Below are 25932 nucleotides of genomic sequence, written 5' to 3' on the forward strand. Positions count from 1 at the left end.
TCACCACAGGAGGTGAGCTCATCCAATTTCTCTGAAGAAAACCACCAGGTAAAACATGAAGTGACAGCATGGCCTCAGAATGTTGTCTGACAGCCGTTTAATGTACATTTTTCTGCATGGACATGGACACAGAAATTACTCCATTTAGCTCCTTCTCTGTTTACACTTCTGATATTGTGGCCAGATTGAGCAGTCTCCTGCTGACGGATGTAATTATCATCACTTTTTTCTGTACTGCTTCTGCAATGAAAGGCTTGATCACTTGATACATGACACAGGCTCAGTGTTTGTGCTCCCCTGCTCCTTCCTGGTGCATCACCTGCGGTAATATGCAAGAGTACTCTAGATTTGAAGACAAATCATCACACTTTGGTTTCAGTGCCTGACGTGCCAGTGCGTGAGTGTTACCTCTCCTGGAAATAAAGTGAGTAAACGAAGCCAGTTTTCAGTGCCTGAAGCACACAGATCTCTTCACTCTGAGTGAGAAAGTCTGTCTTTAATTGAGCTTCCATGAAAAACCTCTTCTCCTTGTGCGTGGAAATGCTCGTGGGCATCAGCTTGCACCGCGACCTAATGACTTAAGTATAATCCTGTGACTTTGAACCTCTTTCAAACTTTTATCACAGCCAGTGTAATACTATGCAAAGGGCTGTGTGGATGTATAGGTCTATATTTAGTGGATGTTTAAAAGCAATTTGCCTCACAGCAAGAGACCTTTATCTCTTTTCTATAGTGAGATAAAAAGACTGCATGACACTTTGATGTCAAATACAGCTATTTTTAACTCTGTTGCTGTTTCATAGAGATGACATTTGTAGAACAAAAGTACAAAATGGAGCTGAATAATTTTAGCTTAGATTAAGATCCAGTCAAAGGTTAAAAACATTGATTTGTTTTTAGGGGGAGAGTAGGAATCGGTACTGAATCAAGTACCTTTATACGTTCCAACTGAATTCTGTCTGCACTACAAAGTACCAATGTAAAACCAAAGGTACCATGTTTGGGAATCTTGTGACTGTAAGGGAATGGAAGAGTAGGCGATTTCCCATGCTATTATCACATAAAAACACACATAAGTACAGAAAATGGTACTGTTTAGTACCATACTGATTGCCAGGTACCAGGCCTTGGTGTATCATTTCAAAAGTGAAAGGTAGGGATGCACGATGTTGGATTTTTGCCGATATCTGATATGCCGATACCGATACCGATAATCACAAGTTTGTTTGTTTTTTTCACTGTAAAGAAAGCTAAGTCTATCCTGTACTGGAATTTATATGTTACTCTTATTGTGACGGTCTTATTTGTTTAAGAAACACACATAAAACAAGACAAAAAAACATTTGATTTTACCATAAATAAGAAATGTATTATTTTTTCAAACTCAAGACATTCAGTATTGAAATACAGAAAAATAATTTCTTTAGATCACATGAACTTTAAATGTACAATGCATTTTTAAACATAACCAAGTTGCATTTGATTATTTTAGAGCTACTGTAACAACCTGGTGACAGACACAGAGCTCTGCAGTGCAGATAAATGAAGTGCTACATTTTTTTTAAGAAGCTTATTTTACAGATGGAAAATAATAATCCTAACTGAATAGCACCTTATCGGCTGTGCCTATCGGCAGAAATTTTCATATCTGCAGATACCGATAAACGTGTTTTGAAGCTTTTATCAGCCGATACCGATATTGTGCCGAATACCGTGCATCCCTAGTACCCATTCCTTGGAGAGGTGGTGCTATACCAAACCACACAATATGTGAAATCAGAATAGCAGATAAAGACAAACAAAGTTGGTAGTCAGTTGACAACAAAATTCCACTGCAAGATCTGTTTCTTAAGCTTTCAGATCTTGTCAGGACATGGATGACTTGCCAACAAAGCATTAACCTCTTGACTCCACGGCAAGCATGTGTGCTGTGATCCACGTGCACTCCACACCCTGAAGCTGATCCATGCCCCTTCTAATCAATGCTTGTGTTTTCACAGAAAGTGACTCAGATCTGTCCCAGAAACATCTCCCTGCTATGCTCTGCTGAAAACACCCACAGGGTCCACATGCAGTATGAGTCGAGCACAACAGAAGAGACTGACTGTAAGACAGGAAGTCAGATACTGGAAGAGTTTGCCAGATTGAAAGTATAGACATCTTCATGATGGTGACACATTGTTAACCCTTTAACTGGCGGCTCAACCAAATGGTTTAGAGCATTTTGAGTCACTATGTCTCAATAAGAGGAGTGCTTAACTTAACTTAACCCGATTTAGCCATCTATGCAGAGCTTAAGAAATCCACCAGATGCCACTGTGGCTGTAAATGGTTGGTCACTCCCCCACCTCCACCAACCAGGGAGTCACAAGGTGAAAATCATCCAAGACATTGTGACTTCTTTTGATGAATATTTGAAAGGAAGGAATAGTTTTTTACATGGGATGAGTGAAATGGTTTACTGAAAAGAAATATGTTACCTGATAGCAGCAAAAAAGGGCAATTCTGTGTCTAATAATTTTTAATGGTAGATTTGTCATAGTGTGTGTAGCAAAATTAAACTAATGTGCTTAATATTGACTATGTGCCCTAAAATCAACCCATTCGACCCTCCAAGATCATTTATTACTGTAGAAATGACAATTCATCACGAGCACATCATGAATAACCAGAAAAAAATGCAAAAATAATTGTTTTGCGGAGGAGCATTCAATAACAAGTAAAAAGAACGTGAGAATTTTGTGGTGTTGCACTTGAGTCAGGATAAAAGAAAAAAAATACTGATGCAGTCTTTTCTTGTTTGAAGCAATACTTTACTTTGTTGAACAGAAACCACCTAATATTTTGTGGTACAGTTTCAAAACTAAAGGCTTCCCATTGCCCTGCATATTTATGTGTTTTCTTTCCAAACTAGCATTTTATATGACTCTTTGTAATATTTGTGTTATTTGTATGAAATTTTATACGTTACCCATGAAGTGAGATACCACTGGTTAGAAGTCAATAGGGACGAGTATTGATAAGATTTTATCAATATTAATGCCCTTATTGATTCTGCCTATGGGTCTGATTCTTTATCAATTCCTTTTGTGAATTTTCTCTGTACAAAAAGTAGCTTTACAGGTTTTCTGATTCAACAACTTTAAATTGAGTTTATGAGTGAATTGATATGTAATTGGTCACTGGATCTGGTTTTCTCTGGGCCTAAATATTTAGAAATAAGTAAAAACTGCACGTCATGTGACGTTGACGTACTGTTTTTAATATATTATTGACTCAAATAGGTCATCTGTTGTCTCAAAGTGGTTATAACATTATACTAAGTTGTTTGGAACCTTCCTGTAGTTATGAAGCCAGCCATGAGTCTGCACATAACTTTTCTTTAATTTCCCTGTTTGTATTTTGACATTTAGAGCTTTCAGTATTGTTAACAAAGAGTAAGTTTGATATATTTCTATGATGAAAGTTGAAATTCTATTCTGAAGTCAAAGTTATACTGATGTATGCTTCAACGTTAGCATCAAGCTAGTTATCAATTCACAACATGAACTGCCTTTAGAGGTCAGCACCCCAGAGGTCAATATTTTGAAATCTAAAAGGTCAGTTTAAAAAAAAAACGTGGTTATCACTTACCCTAGGCAATAAGAAATACAAACAAAAAAAATATAGATATATTATATTATATAAAAGGCATTATTTGAAATAAGGCTCATTTAATCATAAAAGAGCATATTTCACTTTAAATAAATGCATAATGGCTCTTTTCTATGTGTCTGAACAAATTTACCCGTACCTGAAAACTGATGCCGGTCAGAGATTACCACCGAAATATTTTACTTAACATGTTGAATCAAAATCAATAAATGCAAATCTCTATGCTGTATGTAACGCATATTGATTGGACTTACACTGGAAAGCATATTTGCAAGTTTTGTAGCAGAGCGTTCTGTCCAGAGCGTTTTTTGTTTGATGAAGTGAAACCTACTTTTACCGCCGTTTATCAACAACACATCTTAAAAGCAGGCATGTGATCCATCCTCTGAAGCTAGCTAAAAGGACACTCCTTCAGCTAATGACCGTGGATGGGACGGTTCCGGTCGGCTTTTCTCTCTCCTCCATCATCTGCATGCGTCTCATACTTTTGGCGAATTCAGCGGTTAAACGGCTCGTGTCGTGTCAGACAGCGGCTGCATGCTTCAGGGGAGCTTTCAAAGTAGAACATTTTCCATTTCTCCAGAATAGCATCGGGAGTTGATTCCTGCAAGGCCAGAGCCATTTTTAAAAGCATTAGCGGCATTGTCTGAAGTGAGGCATGCTGTAGATTGTAACATATGACCTGCTATCTTTCCCCTTTGGGTCTTTTATGATAAACTGTAAGTGTCAACAATCTTTATGAGTGTACAGATACTCCCACACATGCAGGTTGCTTGGCTCTGTCCTCGGATGATCGCTGTGCTCTGTTGTGCAAAAATAAAAGGGTCTTGAAACAGAATTGCAAGTGTGTGAAGAATCTTTAGAAAGTGAGCAGGAAGTCTGGGACATTGAGTATGCATCAATTTTCAGAAAACATTTGATTTTTCTTGCAATGAAATGAGCTAAAAAGGACACATGACTCACACACTGAGAGTCTCTTGGTTTTCTCATTTATGTGCAAATACCCTGACATCTCAACGTTTCCCCCTAAATGATCAAAATAAAAAGAAAGCGAAAGAGAGAGAAAGAAAAGAGGCAGTTAGGTGTGATAAGAAGCCTTCCATCTGCTCTCACAAAAGGCCCCAGCTGAGAGCAGTAGCCTGCTCGACCAACATTAGGGGCATTGTTGTGATAAAAGCACCTCCTGAATGCAGGCTCATCTGAGAGAAGTTTTATAAAACCCTTTCTGACCATAAAGGCACACACATGGACATGCTGTGACCCATGGGAACTTTCCTCAACATACTGTTTGTGTATTTGTGCTGCAGTCTTGTGTAACCAGCTTTCTTCATATGTGTTATAAAAAAAATCGTAAGAGGAAGAGTAAGATGTTTGATTTCACTGACAACGCAATACATTCAAATGACTACATTAGAAGCAAACTTGAGCTCTGCGGGTGTATTCCCACTGCTGATGTGTGACAGTCAGCATGAAGGATCCACATCACTTTTTCTTCCTCGCAGCTTTTATTCCACTGCGTCCCCCATCCTTTCTCTTCTCCTCTCAACAGAGAGGGGATTACAGCAGCATCACTCAAATCCACGTCTCCTCTGAAATCCATCTATCAACTCACTCCCTGAGTAATAATTTTGTATTCCCTCCCAGTGGAAAAATCAAATATTTGTCTCTGCACAGTGAAATACATTCAAAGGTTTTTGCAAGATCCACAACCCCTGAAAGATTTCCCTTTCCCCTGGGAAGTCGATTATTTGACATAAGAACACAGACATTTATTTACCATTTACAGCGGATAAGCTGATTATCAGAGAACTCCCCTCTAACACAGAAACACACTCTATAGACACACTTGAGCAGGTGCAGCCTAGTGTTTCCAGAGTATCACATTTTCATCCACCCTGGAACATCTATGTAGAAAAGGCAAATTTTCATGTAACAAGAACTACCACTACTGACTGGTTTTCCCCACAAACCTCATTTAAACTGCCTCCTTACACCTTTTTTTCTCACTTCTCTGTAGGTGCAAGTGGACACGACTGGTGAGGTTTCTTCTCGGCATGCCACTGACACAGCAGCGTCTCAGGGCCACTGTGCCCGTAACAGGCTGGATTCTGGCTTTGGCTCTGTTTCTTGCTCTACAGGTAAAACTTGTTAAGACACTGTACTCTTGTGCTTTCCTCTTTTTTTGATGTCAGTTTTACTGTGGAGAGGTGCCCAGGGCTTTTTTTTTTGGACATTTTCATTATTTATTTTCCAATCTGCTATTTTTGGTTGCCAGGTTAATCATTTCAGTCTGGGCACAGGTCCACTCAAAATCTTGGCAAGTTTGAGAACAAAATGTTTTTTAGCCTGCCTGCCCTGTTTTCCTGTGCTTTATTTTCTGACAGAGTTATTCTGTCATTGCATTATATACTCAAAGTTTTGACCTACCAAAAATTTTCAAAAGCTATTTTACTCATTCATCCTTTTTTTTCTGGTCCTTGTTTCATTGTCACTAAACCAGTTGGTACAAGTCATAAAATCATATCAATTTAAAAAGCTGAACCTCAGTAATGTCATATCTTTTTTTCTAAGACATTGTTTTTAATGATAATATTTGCTGTAAAGCAAAGTGACACATATCTTCTTTTAAAAACTTTTTTTTTTATCATTTCATTATTTTATTGAGTGCACATTTACTTTGAATCCATCAACAAAAATTTCATGATCTCTTCATTTAATCATACCGTCTCAATTTTTGCTGCACGAATACAAAGAGAAAATCAAATTATTTTCTAAGTCCAGAAAGGGTAAAAAGAAAAAAAAAAGGAAATTGCACAACTTTCTTTCTTTCTTTCTTCTTTCTTTTTTTTTCAAGTATAGCTCTTGCAAAAAAAAAAAAAAAAGCTAAATAGGTAAGTCAAGTAATAAACGCATCATCCATTTATTACTACATAATTTAAAAATAAGGTAACTTGAATTTCTCATTAGCTACTTTTTTGTCCATAATTGAATGATACAAAAGTTTACCGGTCCAGTGTTTCAGAGAGGGTGAATGTGTTCCCTTGCAAAGTTTAAAAAGAATTTGGATATCACACTGTGATGTAGGTTCACTTGAAAAATGTGTATTAAAGGATTTTTAAATGATTTTGATACCCAAGACTTCAGATATATGATTTTCTACTTCAAACCAAACTTGATAAGCCTAACTAAATTCCCTAAAGACATGGATCAATGTATTTGTAACTAGAGATGGACAGATAATGTTTTTTAAGGGCCAATACCAATACAAGCATAAGTAGTTAATGAGGCCAATAACTGGCCGTGCTAATAATCGGCCTATTCCTATTTGTAATTTCACTTTTTTTCGTACACTATATCCTGAACATTTTTATTGATATTCCTCGCTGAAAAGTTCTGCACATTTGTGTAAACACACATTCACACACACTCTGTACGGTGGACAAAGAGTCAGGAAAAATAATGTCACAACCCCCAGAATCAGAATCAGAATCTGAAAGAATGAGGCTGTTTCCCATTTAAAAGATCATTAAAGCTGGGTGAAACATTGCTAGTTTCAACATACCAACTCCTCAAACAGGAAAGTCACTAGTTGTTGCTCCACTCCGCTTACATGCTCTAGTAGTCGGTCATGTTTACTCCTTGGCCCGTGTAAGTTAGCATGAATAAACATTTATAAACATTTGTCGTTGTATACATTTTGTTATATAAGTTGCACCTGATTATAAGCCGCACGACCAGCCAAACTATGAAAAAAGTTTGACTTATGGTAAAATACAGAAAATACTGTACTTTGGTTTTTGCTCTCCCACTCATTGTAGAGCAAGTGTAACAATATTATTGAAAAAATAATAGTTAGATTAAACTGAAATAGATGTCTACTTATCTTGTTGTCTTCTTTATTTTTAGTTATCTTAACCATACCCATTAAAGAACCAATGCAGCTAGACTATGAAGCCACAAAAGCTTCTGCAGGTTGAGATAAACGGAAAAGTAGTTGTGTTAATTGAGACATAAGTGGTCAAAACAGTATAAGTGCTCACTCTGCAAGAAGATGACTATAAACAACTGTAAAGGATGAAATGTTGGGCTGTTTTTACTCACCTTTTTCTTGCTTTACTTCTGCTAACTTGGCAGCCTGAAACCAGAAAGATAAAAACCCTGTCTTACACAGTCCTGACACTGTGTCATAGTTTTTTAAAGCACCTAAGAAAAGGAACGCTGGGAAAGTGATAAGGGGAGAAGACGATTGGCTTAAACACAGGTTACTGTTTTCACATTATTTGGCATTTCTCAGATTGTACGGTTTTCTATCTATTCAGATATTTCACTTTAACTGAGCCATATCCTGTTGGAGGAAAAGAAGCAACATTTATAAAGCATGTACAAAAACCCAGCTTAGAAAATGATGGTCTCTTTAATGTAAAAACTGTCATTTCTGCTCTCGGTCTGTGGGAAAATCCTTCATTTACAGTTTATTAGTGTCAGCCCCCTGGGTTCTTCTCTGAGGCTTTACTTCATCATTCTGTGAACACTAGTCATAAAAGACAAAATCAACTAGAATCTCACGGTCCCCGACCATGTGCACTTTTTTCTGTGTGTCATGTTGTCTGCGACTCTCCAGGGTGCCGCACATGCTGCTCCATCAGGAGACAACAAGCTGGTTCGCACCACCAGAGTGAGGAGACAGACCCCAGGGAGGGATCAGCCCCCCTCTGCCTCCTCAGCCAATGAGACACTACGGGAGCAACCCTTGGTCTTCAACCATGTCTACAACATCAATGTTCCCTTTGAATCGCTGTGCTCTGTGGACCTGGACGCCTCCGCACCACCTGACCCAGGTGATGGTGAGGTCCTCTGATCGATTGAGTGTTTGAATTTAAACTCACTGTAGCCGTCTTGTCTGCTGCCCTGGAGGCACCTTTTGTTCACATAAAGACACACAAAGGTGCTTTTTTAAGAAGTTTCAAAGACTTTTTGTACTGACTCACAGGCTCTCGTGGTGAGTTGGGCTCCAGACCGTCTATGGAAGGTCCAATGGATCCAGTTGGACAGTCGGAGTATACTGAGCAGACACTGGATGCTGACAGCCAGGTGGGCTTTCTGTGATGCTTTATTTTTCTCTATTAGAAATGAAGCTGAGCCAATGATGAAGTTTAAAGGATCATAAAGAGCAAGATGTAAGAGACTTACCTGGTTTAATGAGTGATTTATGCAGATTCCTCGATGTGGCAAAGAAATTGAACAACACTTATTAAATCACAGACAGACATTTGAGCTGGTATTTATAGTGACAAGTTGTTTTACTGACAATTAATCAATTTGATTAAGTGGCTTGTACGCTTACATAAAAGACTATCAAAAATTACTGGTTTTAAATGTTCTTCGTTATAATTATTTTGATTAGAAGTTCCAGTTATTTTGTTTTTTTGAATGTCAAATAAAGTGAGTAAGATATTTGTTCATGCATCAAGCATTTAATCCGAATAAAACTATTTTAGCAGTTCTGCTGGTCTACAGTGTCAAAAATAATCAAGGAAACTGGTTTTCCATCTGTTTATGTTGTCAACAAAGCAACACTGTCACTGTATCATTGCACCAAATGTGTTGCAAGTGAGTTTTAAAGAAAAAAACACAACCACTGCTCTTCTTCTACATTTTGCTGCTCTGCTTGCCCCTGCAGCTGATATTACATTCCCTTCCTCCCTCAGGTCTGTGACCTTGGATGTCTTTACTTTATTTATTCCTTTTTTTTATTTTTTGGACCGAAGTTTAACAATCTGGAGTTCTTTGAAAGTCTCCACTGAAAAAAAGTTGTAGCTTCTTCAGATCAGTTTTGCTTTGCTCCCAAAGCACGGTCCACACTGTGTGAGGCAAACCATAGATAGTATGAAATATGGACATAATCTCTGCTATATCACCTGTGTCTGTAACCGAAACAGTGCAATGAAGGCATTTATTGGACGTGGCCACATTGGATATGACACAGGCTTTGAGCTTTCTTTCCAACAGCTATATGAGTTGAGCTGTGTCTCTTATTGGACAATCAGACAATCTTAATATCTTCTTAATAATTATGGAGTTACAAAAATATTAATTAAAAAATATTAGATATTAATACAATGTGTGCCGATAGTGAAATCAGCAATTTAGACCCAAGCTGTTTTTGAAACAGGCTGTAAATCTGCTTTTTAGTGCCGTAGAAGTCCATATTTTAGTTTGGTGTGTACATGGTTCCTGGTCTTTCTGCAGCCAGCCTCATGCAGATTCTTGATGAACAGCAACTTTTTGCACTTCCACAAAGGCTTCATTTTTCTGAACCAGATGTTGCCCCTTGAAGCAGACATGCAGTAAGAATAGCTTCATCCCAAACTGGATTGAATGATAATTTCAAGAGTTTCTTGGCTAATGTTCCCAATTTAAAAATATTTGATCAGAAAGAGTTTTCCTTCACAGATTCGGATCAGGCCAGTTCGTTGTGAATGTTAACATATAACATATTTAAGGCTGATTTATGCTTGATGCGTCCTTGTGGATGAATGACATCATTTTCGCACGTACACCCTCTCGCGCGCTACGTCAAAAGAACCTGGAAAAAGCTCCAGGACAGATATGTAAATGCATTGTAAACAAAGCTGAACTTTTTTGACTCTAGCTTAGTATTCCAGTAGATGTACATTTGTGATACACTGCCCTCTGCAGTTTGGGAATGGACACCAACTGAAGGTGTTAAAAAGCAAAAAAGCATCTTGCGTTCTCTCGTGCGGCTTCTCATTTCCACACGTCACGTTTGCGTGGGAAGCATAACACAACCTTCACTCTCACATCAAATGAAATACACACATATAAAGAATTGGATGAAACAAGAGCAATGCAGTTCACCATCTTTGTTGAAATCCTACATTTTATTGCGTACATTAATCCTATTGTATGTTTTAATGGTTGATGTATCTTAAACTAAGGACTAATTTTATTTTAAACAGCCTGTCTTCCCCTCACAACCAGAAGTTTCAGCTTTATTCTGACACATTCTGAGTGTTTGAGTGTTTAATACTGGAAAGATAGTTTGGGTGACATTTTCCCCACAGCTGTAGTAAAACCTTTCCTGATATATTTCAGTGATGCTTTAATAATGATGCCATCTTTCATTTCTCTAAAGATGACATTCACTCACCGCATCAACATCCCAAAAGCTGCGTGTGGCTGTCCAGCGTCAACCACCATCCAGCAGCTTGCCACTAGAGTGGAGATGCTGGAAAAAGAAGTCTCCATGCTCAGAGTTCAGTGTGGATCTGGATGCTGCGGAGAGAGTTCAGCCATGGGTGAGTAACGCTTATGAATGACAAAAACTCATAAGCATGAAGCTGGAGGATGTTGTTTTATGCTTAAATAAGCCGTTTTACCCACAGCATTTGCACAGAAATCCTCTGTCATAAACCATTAGGTTTCTGAAAGCAAAAATGTAAAAAAGATTTGAAAGGAAAAAAAACATCTTAACAGACTGTCTCATGTGTCAAAAAGAAAAAAAAAGCATTAAAGGTAAAACAGGCAGGAAAAACAGGTTATACCGTGAATGAAGAGGAAAGAGACGACAGCAGAATATTGATGCTGGAGGGGGACTTTTTTCTCTGCTTCACTGTCTCGGTCTAAGAAGCGTGAAGAAACCTTTGCTACTGCTAAAAATTGTGTTCACTATTCAGGAGAGGCTGCCGTCATAATATGAGAAGACAAATGGATAGAGTCAGAGGATATTTTATGGCTAAAGGATCTGCTCCATTGACGCCGTCACCTGCTAATTTTTTTCTGAAAATGCTTTGTCTCTGGGGAGAGACTACGATTTCCTGCAGCCATCATGATCTGAATCAGGATGAGGACGAGGGTCAGCTGTTGGATGTGAATGCACAGAATGAGACAGGTGTAATTAGAGACACACTTATTCAGATAATTTCAAAATTGGTGAGACTGACATAACACATACTGCTGGTGCATTAAATTTCGGAGCTGTTAAGATAACCATGAAAAATATTTGTTTACAGATTTTTTTGGGCTCCTTTCACAAATAAAAAGCTGTGTTAAAACAATGTGCAAGATAATTTTGACCTCTGTAGAAGAGGAAATAATGTGCTGTGAGATCAGAGAATGCTGAGATTATTGTCAACATGGAGTCAATGTCGCTCTCCAAAAAAAATGAAATGTGGGAAATGTGTTAATTATTTTTTTTATTTGGTGGATAAGCGCTAGGGATGGACCAGTTTATGATAAAAATCTGAACCGTTCAGTTTCCCTCACTCGGTTTGTGGCGCGTGTGCTTCGTTCAGTTCGTGTTTTTCTTTTTTCTTCATTTTACTTCTCAGTTTAAAGCAAATATTTAGCTCTGATCATATGCATGAGAAACTTGAGGCAAAGGAGTACAGCAGGACAGTTTGTGGGGAAGCGTGTGTCGTTTATGTGACGATCTGAGAAGACAGAGTTAGAGGGTGTACCAGTGGCGTTGTTGTGTTCTGCTGTCACGGAGAGTGTGAGCTCTGATGACGGTGGTGAGAAAGTGGAGGATAAAACCGCAACTGAGTGTTGCCACTTAAAGACTTTGTAGCTACATTTAAGGTAGTGCTGGGCAAGTTAACGCGTTATTTTCGCGTTAGCCCGTCAATCTATTAATGCCGTTGAATATTTTATCGCACATTAGTGCATGTTGCTCACATGCTTTTATTTTGTAAATGTCTGTTGTTGACCGCGGCGGAACCGGAAGTGAAATTGACGGAAAAACACGATGAGTAACCAAAACAAGCATGGAGAAGAGGGGCAACGCAACGGAACTTAAAGACGCTCGCCGCTTAGTGTATCAGTCCGTGCGCACGGCGTGCCAGATATAAACAAACGCAGGTAGTCTGCCAGGACGAAGAGACACGATGAGAACTAGAGCCTTATTTAGCGGTGTTTTTGTGTGAAAGTAACGCGCTGAAAATTCTCTAAATAAAGCGTGAATGCAGACCCATATCAGACTTTTTGGGTAAAATATGGCCCCGTCTGAGTGCAGAGGAAACCAGCAGAGGAGCAGGGAGGGGGTGTTTGGTGTGAGTGCTCTGGGCTTCTGCTGCACAAAAACACTGCTGTAGGGGTAATTTCTGCTCTAAACCTTGTGATAGGACCCAACTTGTTCCATCCCGGAGTATCACTTTAATGCCCTGACAGTGGCAATAAGCTTTAATTTTGTATTTACATTTTGTAAATTTGATTTGCACTAAATATGTGATTTAACTATTACTGTATAACAAGTACTGATTTAGTGTTTGCATGACAGATGTTATGGCACTTTCGTTCATATGGCAGAACATTCCAATAAAAGTGCACTATACACTGCTTTTGAATTCATTATTAGATATTGAATTTACAATGCAATAAATTATGATTAATCAGGGAAATCATGCGATTAATTACAATTAAAAGTTTTAATCGTTGCCCAGCCCTAATTTAAGGACTTTTCAGAACCGTTTGGTGAGTTTTTCTAAAGACGACGATTCTTGTGACTTTTCTGGAGTTTGAAGTCTGACGTTAAAGCGTGTTTTGATCTCCTCAATGGTCAGCGTATGTGGGTACCTCCCCTCTCTTAAACACTGACAGACAGTCCTCCTCACTCACAGTGTCACACAGCAGTGTCCTCCTGCTGCTCCAGAGCAGACAACTGCATTCAAATGACTCTTGTCATTTCGTGACTTTCAGTGACTTCTGGGACAGCCACTAGTGACTTTCCTTACCGAGGAGTTGGCATGTTGAAACTAGCAATGTTTCACTCACCTTTAATTATGTTTTAAATCGGAAACAGCCTCATTCTTTCAGGTTTTTCATGACTATACATGACATAATTGTTTCAAAATAATCTGAAAACAGTGGATTAGTTAGAGTATATGGTAATCTGGGGTGTTAAAAACAACAATGTAAACCAAACTGACCGAAAACTGTGACCACAAAACCATGAAAAGAACTGAACCGTGGTTTTTGGGAACCTTTCCAGCCCTAATAAGCACATTTTTTCTTCTTGGGAAAGCTTGGATTCAATTGTACAGATGTTGACAGATGTTACTGCAGTAATGGTGGCTGGCTAACTTCCCCTACGATTTGTGTATATCCCTGTGATAGGCCCGTATTTAATACTCTAGGTAAAGATACTGTATGTATTGATACTGTATCTGTTTTTTGTTAATGATTTGTTTTTATAATGTTCCATGTATGAAGTACTGCTCTTTGAAAGCATGTTAACCTTCCCATTTGATGGCCTGCTTTCTGTTTCTTCAGCCCCACTCGTCTAAAATAACTCACATGAATTCTGTTTCCTTTTTTCCCCTAGGTCGTTTAGATTTTGTCCCCGGCTGCAGCGGCCATGGCAGCTTTAGCTTTGACCTGTGTGGCTGTATCTGCGAGGAAGGTTGGGGTGGCAAAAACTGCTCCGAACCTCGCTGCCCGGACGACTGCTCTGGCCAGGGGGTGTGCGTGGAAGGGGAGTGCGTGTGTGACCGTGACTTTGGAGGCGACAACTGTTCTGAGCCGCGCTGCCCTTCAGACTGCTCAGGCCGTGGGTTGTGTATCGACGGCGAGTGTGTATGTGAGGAGTCCTTCACCGGGGAGGACTGCATGGTGGGGAGGTGCCTTAACGACTGCTCTGACCAGGGGCTGTGCATCAACGGGACCTGCCAGTGTCGGCCTGGGTATGTGGGAGAGGACTGCTCGCTGGTGTACTGTGCCAACAACTGCAGCAAGAAAGGGGTCTGCAAGGATGGCTTCTGTATCTGCCAGGATGGCTTTGCTGGAGACGACTGCAACTCTGGTGGGCAATTACTTTTTATCTTTTAGTTTCATCCTCTCGTACAAAAAGTAGTTTGTGTAACACATGTGCTCCTTTCGTATGAGTCAGAAACTCTAAACTTGGAGGCTGTCCTCCCTTGACCCGTGCTGTGAGTGCTTCCAAGTCTAAAAAAAGCAGAAATTTGTCCTGAGCAGCTTACAGAATGACACACTGCGACCTGCACAGTTTGGTCAGAGTTCTTGAGAAGAAGCAGGTTTCTTTTGAAATTAGAGCTGCCACGTTAGATGGAGTGCCTCCATTGCTGAGATTGATTTACTAGAGTGGGGGCACATTTTCTTTTCATGAATTGCTGGCACCTCTCCAGATTACAGTCCAGCAAGCTCCTCAAAAAGGGCATTAAGATGTTTCTCTCATTTTGTTTTACTTAGAGAAGAGGGGAAAAAAAAGATTACACCACTTGATAAATAACACCAATAAATAGTTAACGTTCTCCCCTTTAACTACTCTCAGAGCTAGTAATTGAGCTTTGGATTTAAACATTCAGTTTAAGACAAGGAGCATCCTAAATTTAGGTTTAATTGTTGTAACTGACCTGGATCCTGTCAAACCAAACCTTTTTTTTTGGATGGGCAGCCGGGAGCCTCCCTTCCACAAGTAATCTAACAAGAAACTGAATTGCTCTGTTACAAGAAGTAGACACTTACTCAATTCCTGGCCAGTCTTTGCTTAAAGCCCTCCATACATCACTCTCTGTTCACTTTACATGGAAAGTATGCTGTAGAGATGAAGACGCCTCCACATTCTCTTTATCAAACAACCGTGTGACAACTATATGTGACAATAATTTTGCGTATAATTGAAATGAAAATGAATTGAATGAAAATGTTAAGGCTGCTGCCATGATATCATAGCATAATTGACAGATCTCTTTCAATGAAAGTGCTTTCCTAAGGTTTAAAGTATAAAGAAATCAAACAATATACAACAAGACCAGAGATCAGAAAAATGAACAGATAACCTTTTATGTTAATGAAGAGAGGCCAGAAAAGGAGCTCTGACTTATATTCATAATATTCTCATCCATCAATCAGCCAAAAACAAAAAACATGTTACCCAGTGATGCTAAAATAACAGTGGGCTTTGGGAAGACCCCTGTGGGACCCCAGAAAGCAGTCAGAGTAAATGTAGTCGTATGAAACGCTTCAAAATCTTTCTGACAGGCAAGATTCCAACCTCTTAAGCTCTTTATTTGTGATGCCAATATACTTCTCAAGTCTGTCCAATAGTTTATAGTGGTCCACTGTACTTAAACTGTACTTAACGACAAAGTGCAACAAACATCTGAAAATGAGGATTGAGCACTGAATTTGATAACTTCAAATGTCAAGCCCGCTCTTCTTACCCACCCTGATGTTGCTATCTTTTTTTTCTTAGGCAGTGTCAAGAGTTTTCAGAAGGATTAAAAAACAGTAAAGGATTTCATTCATCATCACAGCTTTAAAAAGAGTAAAGGAAAATATTCATTTGACCAGCTGGTGTAGTTTTTGGATGCTTGATGACACAGGGTCCTCAGGAGCTGAACAGAACAAGTGAACAGGTCTAATTCATCCTTTAGATTTAAAAATGCAAAGTTCTTCTCTTGCTCTCTCTCTCTCTTTCTTTCTATCTGCTGGAGCTGTTAGCTTTCAGCCCCATCATTTTAAGTGTACGTGCAGCTCCGGAAAATAAAAAAAGATCCCCCCCTGGGCTTCAAATGCAGGTGGCGGGAAGCGTGACTTGCTGGACAGCAGAAGGTGTAACAGCACTCATTTGTCAAAAGTCACATTCACCGCGCAGGCGGTGGTGGTGGGGGAGGACTGTCACATTAGCTACAGCTGAGACAGCCGTGTCTGCCTTTGTTCAGATTCAACTCCCTATGCCAAAATATCAAACCCTCCTCTGCCATTTGAGGCAGCTGTCAACAAAGTGAAGGATGAGGATGGACAGAAGAGAGAGCAAAGGAGAGGCTGGGACAGCAAATCATATTACAAAGACTGATTCCCCCCTCACTGCCCTCCCTTCTAATATCAGAACCAAATGAGGGAGTCCAAAATTCTTATTTCTTTGCAATTAGAGGCTAAAATAGCTGACGCTTGTAGGGGATAGTTGGCTGAATACAAAACGAAGCAGTTCAATTACCAGAGACCTGTAGGGTGACAGGCTTAAGTGTTCCATGTTATCAGAAGCTGAAGCAAGCTGCATGTATTTTTTTTCTTCAATTATGGAGGCCTATATTTCCCTCACTATGAGGAATAATGGAGACTGTTGAATTTAAATGGGATATTTCAGGCATGGGGTAGGATACAGTATATCTCTACATGAAAATAAATTCAGCCACAAAGTAGGGATCAACTTGTGCTGAAGGGTGGCATTTAATCTCGACACCAGAGGAATTTCACCATCATTTCCTTAACTCCTGATGCTAAAGTAGAGCTGACATTTCCCCGTTGTTGACATCCTCTGAGCTCGGCAGCAGCAATAACTGATATTAACGTTTCTTCCATGTTGTTGGATCTCAAAGGTACTCTTATGTAGGATTTTATACTTTACTTTATGGATCTTTTCTGCTGAATTGTGACAATCAAGATTGACTTAACAGCTGATCAGCCAATGCGAGGGATTTAAAAGAGTACAGTTTAAAGTACTTTAGTGTCTGTCTACTGTGTTCCAGGCAGAGAAACTCTTAAACTGTGACGGGAAAGGGCTTTGACAGACATGTGACACTCCACTACATCACACAACCCACTGCTCTTTTAAAAGATGAACACAAACCTAAACTTAAACTGACAGCCATACAGGCAAAGAATACAGCATATTTCAGTCTGCCTTTCACCATCTGTCTCAGCAGCTTAAGCACACAAACCGTTATCATGGTTGTCACTGAAACGTTGTCCTTCAATATCCAGACTCATTCCACCGTGCTGAATGGCAAGTGAATCTTTTTTCCCCCTGCATGACAAAGCATCTCTGACTGTTTGATTATTTCTATCATTTTCCTGTCTTGTTACAGCACAGTGGTTCTGTACTTAAGTTAAATGCTCCAGCTGACCAATCAGTAACCAAAAAAACTTAAAGGTAGACTCTGCAGGATTTTCCTAACAAGTAAAATTGCAACTTTTAGAGGGATAATCCTGCTCGGTTCTCACTTCTGGGCCTCTATACATGAATGTGAGTGTCTATGTCTGAATGTTGATGTTTTGTTTGTATCGGTACATTTCTGGGCGGAGAATAATCGGGGTTACTTCAGCCAATCACAGAGTGCCCAGTGCTCAAGTGACTTTGCGTGTGGTTTAGCAAGTGGAAGAAGCTATCCCAATTGGCTACGATGGTGGACGTAGCACGGAGTAAGAAAAACAACCAAAGTGAAACAAAACTCCAAACAGATAAAGCTTTTCACCAAATAGGGAAAAGCCAAACCACCAAACTTGGAGAGCAGCTCAGTATGAAGAGCAACGTGAGTTGGCTTTCTGCTAACCAGGTATGGGTGAAACAACCCAGTAATTAGCTAGTGCTAACATGCTTAGTCAGGTACACGGCTCTCAAGTCACTCCTACATAGAAACCTGATACTGCAGGTGGTTGCTGGGGTGGTAAGTGTGTTCATGTAGTCACGGCTGGAGGCTGTGGGTGTGTGCTGCTGCTGGCACTGAGCCAATGAGATGGAAACCAGTTTTAATTTGTGTTCAACAAGTAATGACAATTCCTGAAGACCCAGTATATGTATATATATATATATATATATATATATATATATATATATATATATATATATATATATATATATATATATATATATATATATACATATATATATATATATATATATATATATATATATATATATATATATATATATATATATATATACATTTCATTGCCATTACTTTATATCAGACCTATAATATTTTACAAAGTGTAGTTATAACAGCTTAGTATTTACGACCATCTCAACTCCACACAGAAACAACGCAGGGCATGACATCACTTGCTACAGTGACACTATTGGTTGAATGCTGAAAAGGGGAGCAAGAACATGACAGGAACTTAAAGCTGGGAGCGGGATGTATCAGAGTACAAGTATCGGATTTGGATTTGGTATCAGCAGATACTGGAAATCAAATGACTGACTCAGGGGGGAAAAAAACTGATCAGGACATCCCTAGTGTAAACTAAAACTAAATTTGTTTAAAAAAAACTGAGAAAGTTTACAGTTGTGTGGTAAACAGTCAGGAGCAGGGGGAAACAAAACTTGAATAAACATTATGAATATGATTTATTAATATCAGTTGTTTTCTTTTAAATGAATACCCCAGAGTACTGTACTTCACATCCAGAGTTTCAGCTTTGGTCGCTTTTAACAAAAATTAACAGGAGAAATGCTGTTACAGGAAAATCAGCCTGAAGGCAAGTTGGTCCTCTGATGATGCCCTGACCTCCATTGTCTGACTGAGTTTTAACTTTTCAGGTTTTAGTTCAGTAGATTCTGCTGTACCTGCATATAATAGCATACTGATTAGACCTAATGGGACTTAAAGACTGCAGGCAAGATTCTTGAACATCCTTCAGCTACTTGCCCTTATGAGACCTTGGGAAAGTGACATGCCTATGAATCCTGGTGATCTTCCATGATATTCCATAAGTTAAGTGGACAGGGACCTTCAGCATTTTAAGTAGCACAGTTCTTTTTTTTTATACATTTATGCAGATATGCATGTAACACATTTACTTTTTGATTATGTACCTAATATTTTTCAGCATATATATAGGTGCTGTGAAATTTATTCCCCATTTCTTTGCATTTTTCTCTGCTTCTTTTCAATATTCTACCTGAGAAGACACATTAATTAAAACTGTCACTTCAAGACCTTGAGGCCTTCCCAAGAGCAAAATAAACTGAATTGGGAATGTGCACAACGAAAGAAAAAAATAGATCAATTCACAAGCTGGGAAGTGATGCTGAAGTTGGACACTGGCCCAGTCACAAAGGTCAAAGACTCTCTTGATACCCTGCAATTTGGAGATGTTGATAGGATGTCAGGTTAAACCGGTCCTGTGTGACAAATTCAATAGAGTAATGATTTACATTCAAATTAAGTGCTTGCTGATGACCTTTCACATAACAACAACAAGGTGAAGAACTCAGGGCCTCTTTATCTCTGCCATGTCTGCAGTATAAAGTTTAAATTCAAACTTTTTTACAGGTACCTTTTCATTAGTGGTCTCTTGGGAGCTTGTCCTGAACTTTGTTTGAAATGAAATGTTACCTTGCTCAGTCTTTCCACTTTGAAATCAGGGCACTTCAGATCAGTCTCTCTCAAAAAAAGAGTGTCATCCAATGCTCACTTTGACATACAAATAACTTTAGGGCCCAAGACTTTATTTGGTTTTAATGGTTCCAAAGATTTCTGAATTTTAGGATAACAGGATTACCATCATTAATCCTGTCATGTCCTGTCACAACAGAAAGGGAGTTGTGTTTGGAAAGGTTTTTTTTCTTTTTTTTATACAACAATATAACAAAACTATCAAGACTTACACCTCAAATACACCAGATACATCTGCAGTTCGACTCTGTTCCATTGCATGTTGCCTGCGTTTGTCAACTCACACTGTCTGCGTTCCTGTGCTTCCCACTCCATTGATAAGTCTCTCTTCCATCATGTTTGGCTGTTAAACCTCAAACCTGACTCCTGGTCCAGCTTCGCTTATTATGTCTGTTTATTGTCATAGTCAAGCTAAGTATGACCCGATTTTGACACTGTTTGTCTCATTTCGAAAGTCACTGGATGTTTTTAGGTAGTTTCCAGTCACAACTTCCTGTCTTGTGGAGAAGTGTCGCTTCTCCGGGTCTGGCAAAAATAGGATGGCTGCATATTACCTGTGACATAATGCAGGCGGACTGCAACTGATCAGATCCCTTGTAAGTTGACACATTAACTTAAATGGAAACCCGTCTGATCTGTTGCCGTGATGGAGCGGAGACAGACTGCAGACCTATCTGGTGTATTTCAGCCATTATGTGCTCCTAAATTACCTACAGATACATTTGAAATCTTAATTTAATCATGACTCAGTCAAAGTATTCACAGTTTATCTTTTTTTACCTGGGAGCGAGGAGTTTTGCATTCCATTTTTCCTGTCTGGATGAGTTCATACAGATACCTAAAAAAAAAGAAGCTAAAATTGGTTGGCAGTGAGAACAGTGACACAGTTTTATTTCAGAATCAGGAATATACTTAAGTGACAGCCCCATCATACCCTGCGGGTGACTGTGTGCCATCTATACCTTAGGTAGGAAGTCATACCATCAAATATGTTGCTAGCTGATGGTGTTTTTGTTATGATTGTTCTGATATGTTAGGAGTAGAGAAAAAAATGCCACTTTTTGCCTGGTTCACAAACCAAACCCCTTTTTCCTCAAAGTGTTTCATATTGTGAGGATGGCATTTCATTTATTTAGCTGTAATGAGAAGTTGTTGTTAGTTTTATTCATATAGCCTCTCTGCACAATCTAAATCTAAAATAACTTAAAGAAACACCTCAGAATAAACTATCATGCCCAGAAGAATCTGTGTGCATAGATCAAAGATAAAAACCAAGCACCAGTTAATGATTCAGTTCCTCTGTGTTTAAGTAATATAACAGGTAAAGCACCAACATTCTGAGAACAAAGAGGACTTTTTTCAGCCCACCTGGCCCACACTTTGGTAATCACTGCTCATAGATTATCACTTGCTTGTTTCATTAGTCATTTCCTTCTTATATAAGTCTAATTGACAATATAAATCCAGCTAAGTGAATGCCGCAGGAGTTGTCCCCAGTGCAGGTTCACTGAGCAAATTGCAGCGCAGCGTGAGCCCATCTGTCGACTGTGTAAGAGAAGAAGCTAAAACGGCGAGTTGAGTGTCCAAAGGTTCCCCTGAGGAGAACTCAGTACTGTGCTGTATCACAGGATGTAGAGATGATGAAGGGGTGAGGGGTTATTTATTACACCGTCACAATGTCTGCTTCTTTACACCTTTCTCCATCTTTTACAGCTCAGTTTGATGCCCATTCTCTCTCATATCTTTTTATGTTGGGTATTCTCTTCCTGAATCACATCTTTCTGGTCATTTTCTCCCCTCTTCTGTTCTCTTATCTGTAAATCCGTAATGTCTTTTTCCTGCTTAAACTGTTTGCGCCCTCTTGTCGGCTCCTCTTGATGTCCTTCACCTGTCTTTCCTCCTACTCATCATTGTTTTGGACAATGGGGGCTGTAAACACTCATTTATGCCTCTACATTTATATTCAGCTCCACCATTCAGGCTTATGGCTTGACTGTCTTCAGCCTGAATGAACAACAGAGCTTTCCCTCTCATGAGAACACTCAGCGTCTTGTTAACACAAAGACTGGTATGTTTTAAAGGATCGAATGCACATTTGAAGAGCTGTCCAACCTGTCATCTTATTCCAAGGCTTGCTAATATACTGTTCATAGTGAGCCAATTAAAGCAAATGAAGCTGTCTTGTCTGCATTAACAGTTGTTAGAAGCGTGAGGATTAGTGTCATTTCACCATTACCTATGCTGTCATTAATCCTGGATAAAAAATAATGCATTAAATCTGGTGAGATACTTAGTCAAACGACACAAATATTGTTATTGTTGAGGACATTTGTTGGCTGCCTTTTCATATGTTTTCCATCCACACTGCTGGTGCGGATAAAGGCTCCATGATAACTCTCTGTCATGGCCCCCTGATCCTAATGCCATGGGAGAATATTGGAGTGTGATTTCATCCATGAATAGACTGCCAGGTGCTGCAGGAGCAGAGGACTATGTGCCTGCAGCCATGGAAGGGCCACTGGGAGGAGGGGCGTCCATAGTTGAAGCCATAATCACACTGCCAAGTTCTGGTTGTGAAGGGGAGCCCACCTGATATTATGCATATGGAAGGGTTCACTGGTGACCTGAAAACATGCAATAAAGAACTGTGAGCTTCTACTGAGAGAAAGTAGAAAGCTGCGCCACCTGTACAGTATTAGACCATTAAACCGAGAATGTATTTTATCTTTGGAAGAAAGTCTTGTACCAATATAAAAAAAAAAACACTCTTGTAATGTTGAGTCAGTTGACCAATCAGTGGCTGTGTTACCTACTGTTCACCAGGTTAGTGCCAACAAAGACCTGGAGAGACTAATAAGTAAAAACAAATGTAGAATTCTGTTTCCTGATTTTAAAATATTATTATTTAACATAAACAACTTGATACCATATTCTGCACACAGAAGAAGCAGGTGTTTGTCTGTCCATTGGAACTCATCACTAAATCATTTACACAAGAAGGGCTGCCTATATGGCCTAAAACCAATATCTCAGCTATTTTTAGGCTAATATCATGATACACAATCTACATCTTAATATTCTGATTTCTCCTTTAAAAGTTGAACTCAATCCTTTGATACATAATATGACACCAGTATATAATGGTTCAAGCAGACCTTTTAGTTTGATTATTTAACATTTGAATGCAAAAAGAAATATAATCACAATCGGGTTAAGTTTAGCAAACCTTTAATTTCAAACAAAACTTTATGTAGTTACATATTTTCAGTTCGAGTCAAAAAATTAATTCAGATTTTCCTATAGACATCTGAAAATATCTATGTGACAGTTTGTACTCAGTGGTCGCGCTATAGTAATTTCATACATCTCATGTGTAACAACCAGCAATGTATTAGGTATATTCACTATATCCCTCACCTCTAAACCCAAGTTTTTAAGAGTGTTGGCCATCTTTAAAGTTATCACTTTATAACATGGAGTCCCACAAGGGAGTGTTCTAGGTCCCTTTGTGTTTCTGTTATTTATAGAAGTCATTTCCTGGAATAGTTGTGAGACTGAACCATACAACTGCAGAACTGTGTGGTATTCAAAAGAAAAGGAATGAATACGTATCAGAGTCTTAGTGAAAAGGACCACAGTAAAAACATTCTGGACTTTGCCGATTTGATGAATTTTTAAAATGCTGTCAATGTACAAACTCATCTTAACTAAAACCCCAAAGATAGCTTGGAGATAGAGTTGAATTTTTTGGGGTTTTTTTTTCATTTAAATTATGGTTAAATAAGTACACTTAGTGATTACTGTTACTTAAAATGTTTGAACTGAGAAAGATAAAGGATTTAGGGATTTATGCTAAAGTTAAACTGTTACAGGGATTAAAACTGAAACTTGGGCAGGATTCTTTGGAGCTTGTACTTTCACTTTCTTTAAAGCTTTTTAATCTGACAGACTTCAGAATCCTCAACATAACAGAACCAGAGTTACTGAAGCTATAAAGCTGATTTTAAATACATGGTCATGCCTGAAATGTGTGTAAGTTAAAGATTGGTTGATTTCCTGTTGTGAAGTGACCTTTTATCTGAAACTACACACTATTTTCTGAGAACTATGCAAAGGTCCTTTCAGTACAGTTCTTTGTTGGCTGGAAAACAGCCAACCTAATTAAAAAAGCTTTTGTTTATTTTGTTTAATGTGTATTTATTTTTGTCTCACCAGTGGCACCCGCGATGAACCTGAAGGTACGAGGCGTGACTGATAGCACTGTGGACCTGGAGTGGGAGGGTTCAGTTGTGCTGACAGATTTCTTGGTGACATACACACCGAGCAGTCCTGGAGGTAGGTACACATCTCTGCTGGCCAGTGAAAAAACAGCTTAGTTATCATATGAGTTTTGTTTGATTTGAATAAATGGAAAGCACAAGCAGCTTCTGTAAAGTGAACAACTGTATTCATGCATATTTTTACCTGTCTCGCTGTCAGGGGTGCAGCTAGAGATAAGGCTCCCTGGAAATGTCACCGCCTGCTCTATCTCAGGCCTCGGAGCCGGTATTGAGTACAACATCAACGTGTTCGCCGTCATTAACAACAGTATCAGCGTCCCCGCAAGCATCACTGTTTCAACCTGTAAGTGCAGTGTTTCTCTGGGTTTGCTTTGAGAAAATGAAAACCTGATATGTTGAATCCATGGGCAACATAAAAGTAAATATAGCACCGCAGTTGAGCATTATATGCCTGGACACTCATACATTGTTCTGAACCCAATTTGAATGTTTACCACTGTTAATGTTCAGCTGATTATTTCCATGCTTAAGTGCACAAATGAGCTTAAACAAACCGCAGTCTATTATAAGTTCACTACCTGATTTCTTCTACAAATGGTAAACTGCAGCCACTCAGGCTACTCTCAGTGCCATTAGTTTAGTCCTGGCTAGAAAAAATGTCCTCTACTTCACTGAAATGTGAATTTAATTTCAGTGATTGCAAAATTCGAAGTAATAAAGTCAATTTAGGGCAAGTTAGCTTGATGCAACCATTTTTCAGTGATGGTATGATTTGTTGGGCTGTCTTTGCTAAACTTGATTATAATTGTAGTATTTGATTATCTGGCAAGAGTTATGAGAACCAGGCTGCCTGCGAAAAAAGTCATTCTAGCATGTTATTGAATTAAAGTATGGGCTTGTCGGAGTGGCTGAGTGTTTCCACTTTACAGCAGGTGTTCATGTTTAACATCTCAGTGAACAAATATAATACCTTTGGATTGATATAGATGCTTGAACAAGTATCTTTGTGTAATCCTTGTGTGAAGAAAATCATTTGATAAAAAACATCACACCAAACACAGCTTCAGCATGAGCTGTGATTCAGAGACTGTGCTGGTCGCTGAAGAACAACAATATGTCTCTGGCTTCCTCTCTAGATCTCTCCAATCCAGATGGTTTAGTCTTCAAATCCATCACAGAGACATCAGTGGAGGTCCGGTGGCAACCGTTCTACTTTTCCTTCGATGGATGGGAGATCAGCTTCATCCCCAAGGTAGAGGAAAAGCTGTGTTAACACTGAGGGTGTGTGTGTGTACGCTGTCAGTCTCAATGAAAGAGTGCAGGACAGCGTGTTGGAAGATAAGTGCACCGTCCTTGTGTGCAACGAAAAAAGGAGGGAAAAAATCGACAGAGTTTTGATGCTTTTAATGATTAATCAACTGGAGACAGACAAGCTTATTCTCCTGCACACAATGCAGTCACTTTATCCTTTTCCTCATTGAGAGAGCAAAATGAATGACAGAATTTTAGAATATCCCCACCAATAATCTCAGTATGACTTTAAATATGTGTACAGAAACCGGAAAAAAAATAAATGGAATCATTTAGGTTTTCTTGGGGGAAAGCTCGGCTTGAAGCCCATTCCAAATTAGGCGGACGGATTGTCTTCAGCTTGTTGGCTATTAAGTGGATCAGCCAATAAACCCTTTACCAAAATAACCCTTTCTAAAACCCATACCAAGGCAGGGTTCAAGCAAAAGAGCCGAAACATTTCCTTCTCCAAATCTCGCTGTAAACTTGAGGTCTCTTGACACTCTAATCTCGCCCTCTCACAGTAATTGGATTTCTCTTTTTAGGTG

The 25932-nt window shown here is 39.1% G+C and overlaps 1 protein-coding gene across 5 annotated transcripts in view; it reads left to right on the forward strand.

Moving 5' to 3' along the window:
- Positions 1–25932, forward strand: part of tnr (tenascin R (restrictin, janusin)) — a 235844-nt gene that overhangs the window by 134318 nt on the left and 75594 nt on the right. For 3 of the 5 annotated variants that reach the window (XM_074688049.1, XM_074688048.1, XM_074688046.1), the window contains 8 exons: positions 5672–5792; positions 8276–8498; positions 8645–8745; positions 10811–10973; positions 13997–14473; positions 24030–24149; positions 24294–24437; positions 25231–25346. In XM_074688049.1, the coding sequence (XP_074544150.1) occupies positions 5709–5792; positions 8276–8498; positions 8645–8745; positions 10811–10973; positions 13997–14473; positions 24030–24149; positions 24294–24437; positions 25231–25346 (1428 nt within the window). In that variant the 5' untranslated portion in view covers positions 5672–5708. The remainder of the gene's footprint in view (positions 1–5671; positions 5793–8275; positions 8499–8644; positions 8746–10810; positions 10974–13996; positions 14474–24029; positions 24150–24293; positions 24438–25230; positions 25347–25932) is intronic. The other 2 variants (XM_074688050.1, XM_074688047.1) reach the window with 1 other exon arrangement.

This window comes from Halichoeres trimaculatus, unplaced genomic scaffold (assembly GCF_033239565.1).
Source record: "Halichoeres trimaculatus isolate MK-OKI-2021-1 unplaced genomic scaffold, fHalTri1.1 fHalTri1_scaffold_15, whole genome shotgun sequence".
Taxonomy (NCBI): Eukaryota; Metazoa; Chordata; class Actinopteri; order Labriformes; family Labridae; genus Halichoeres; species Halichoeres trimaculatus.